The following is a 1,845-nucleotide window of genomic DNA, read 5'->3' as shown; positions in this document are numbered from 1 at the left end:
TCCCGGCTGAAGTTCCGACAGACGACAGCATCAACGAACGAACCCTGATGTACACAATCCCGTCCAACGTGGCGAACAACCCCATCGCCATCACCATGGCCACCTCCGGGGAGGACGCTCCTGTGAACAAGCAGTTGGCTGCCATGGCCACCAAACGCTTCCGGTTGTACTTGCGGAGAATACTGGGGGAGGGGCTGGAGATGTTCGTATTCGACTCGCCGGAGGCTATGGAGCGTGGCGCTCGTCTAAACAGCCGCATCATCATGGGAATCGAGTTGAAGCAATTGAGGTTGGACCGCCCTGAGGTGAGCTACGACCTGCACTTCTGGAACACTGAGGTTCCTACTCGCGATCAGAGCGAAATATCCGTGTTCAGTGGGGACTGCTCATGGAACCAATTCGAACGAAACTGTGATGCTGCGAAGCCCTTTCTGTCAAATTTTCTGCTCATCCAGAACACCTTCAACACCGCAATCGTCGTAACATCCAAGGCCGAGCAGCAGCGAGAGCTCACCAGGCAGAAAGCGCGCTACGACAAGAAGACCCTGCTTCAACCAGAGGGAGACGTCTCCAAACTGGATGTCCCTGACGACCTGGCGGAGCCCGAGATAGAGGAGTTAACGGAGGAGGAGGCCTCACTGTTACAAGAGGCGGTCGCGTCGTCTGCCGACGACACAGACAATGCCGACGACACTGACAATGCTGACGACACAGACAATGCCGACGACACAGACAATGCCGACGACACGGAGAAAGCTGACGATGCAGAGCCCCATGGCTATGGTCAATTCGAAATCCCACGTGTACCTAACCCGAAATACCGTATGCTGCCCTATCATGGTCGCGAGTGGCTCTCGAGCCCGTACAGACTGGAGATGCCTGGGATGTCTGTCATTGCGGAGCGAATGCCACGCCCTTCCCGTGAGGGCTCCACCTTCCCAACGATTGCATCGGACGGGCCGTTCTACCTGATGTTCGCCTTCATTACAGTCATGACGCAGGTGGTGACGGAAATCGTGGTGGAAAAGGAAGGCGGATTGAAGGAGGTAATGAGGACCTACGGTCTCAAGACCTTCACGTTCTGGTTCTCCTGGTTCGTTTTCTATGCCCTCTTCGCAAATGTCTTCGCCGTTCTATCCACGGTCATCACCACATTCTGCTCCCTGTTCGGCTCTCACACCTCCATTCTGGTTGTGTACTACCTCTTCTACTTCTACTTGTTCTCGCTCATGACGCAGGGGATGGTCATCAGCTGCTTCGCCGACAACCAGGCCGGGGCAGCGCAGATGGCGTTTATCCTCAACTTGGGTTTCTACGGCCTCTACTGGGTAGTTCAGAAGATGCCGGTCGTGCCTCTCGCCTTGAAGGCGGTGCTGTCCCTGAGCAGCACATGCTGCTTCAACTTCCTGGTACACGATCTCATCCTGCTGCGGCCGCACAAGGGAGTGCACTTAGGCAACTTGTTTTCGTCTCAGAACGACTGCGGATTTTACTTGCTGATGCTGCTGTTCGACGTTTTTATATATCTCTTCGCGGCTTGGTATCTGGACATCGTCATCCCCGGCGCCACAGGAACCAGCAGACCGTGGCATTTCATCTTCACAGACGCCTACTACACCGTTGTGGGGAAGCCGACGACCAAGCCCCAGTACTCGCCAGTTCCTGCCGGTGAGGACCTTGATCAGCTCGTGGAACGAGTGCCAGACGGAATCGCGGCGATGCGCAAGGCCGTCGAGATCCAGAACCTCGTGAAGGTATTTACCACCAGACAGGGGTCCAAAGCTGCCGTGGACAACCTCAACCTGGAAATATACGCAGGGGAGATCTTCTGCCTTCTCGGTGAGT

At 55.7% G+C, this 1,845-nt stretch overlaps 1 protein-coding gene across 2 annotated transcripts; it reads left to right on the top strand.

Moving 5' to 3' along the window:
• Window positions 1-47: 47 nt before the first annotated feature.
• KVP17_004079 (uncharacterized protein) lies at window positions 48-1,845 on the top strand (the record flags this gene model as incomplete). Of its 2 annotated transcripts, none has more annotated exons than XM_068521960.1 (1): window positions 48-1,845. In XM_068521960.1, a coding segment is annotated over one exon (1,798 nt), but the record flags the coding sequence as incomplete, so codon positions are not given. The 2 variants fall into 2 exon arrangements, with proteins under 2 accessions (XP_068373235.1, XP_068373234.1); XM_068521959.1 differs by having other exon boundaries at window positions 48-1,839.

Source organism: the organism of the source record quoted next (assembly GCF_019968985.1).
Source record: "MAG: Porospora cf. gigantea B chromosome Unknown PgB_NODE_5570_length_1845_cov_103.483, whole genome shotgun sequence".
NCBI lineage: Eukaryota > Apicomplexa > Conoidasida > Eugregarinorida > Porosporidae > Porospora > Porospora cf. gigantea B.
Note: the sequence above shows the minus strand (reverse complement) of the source record. Positions and strands in the feature narration are given on the sequence as shown.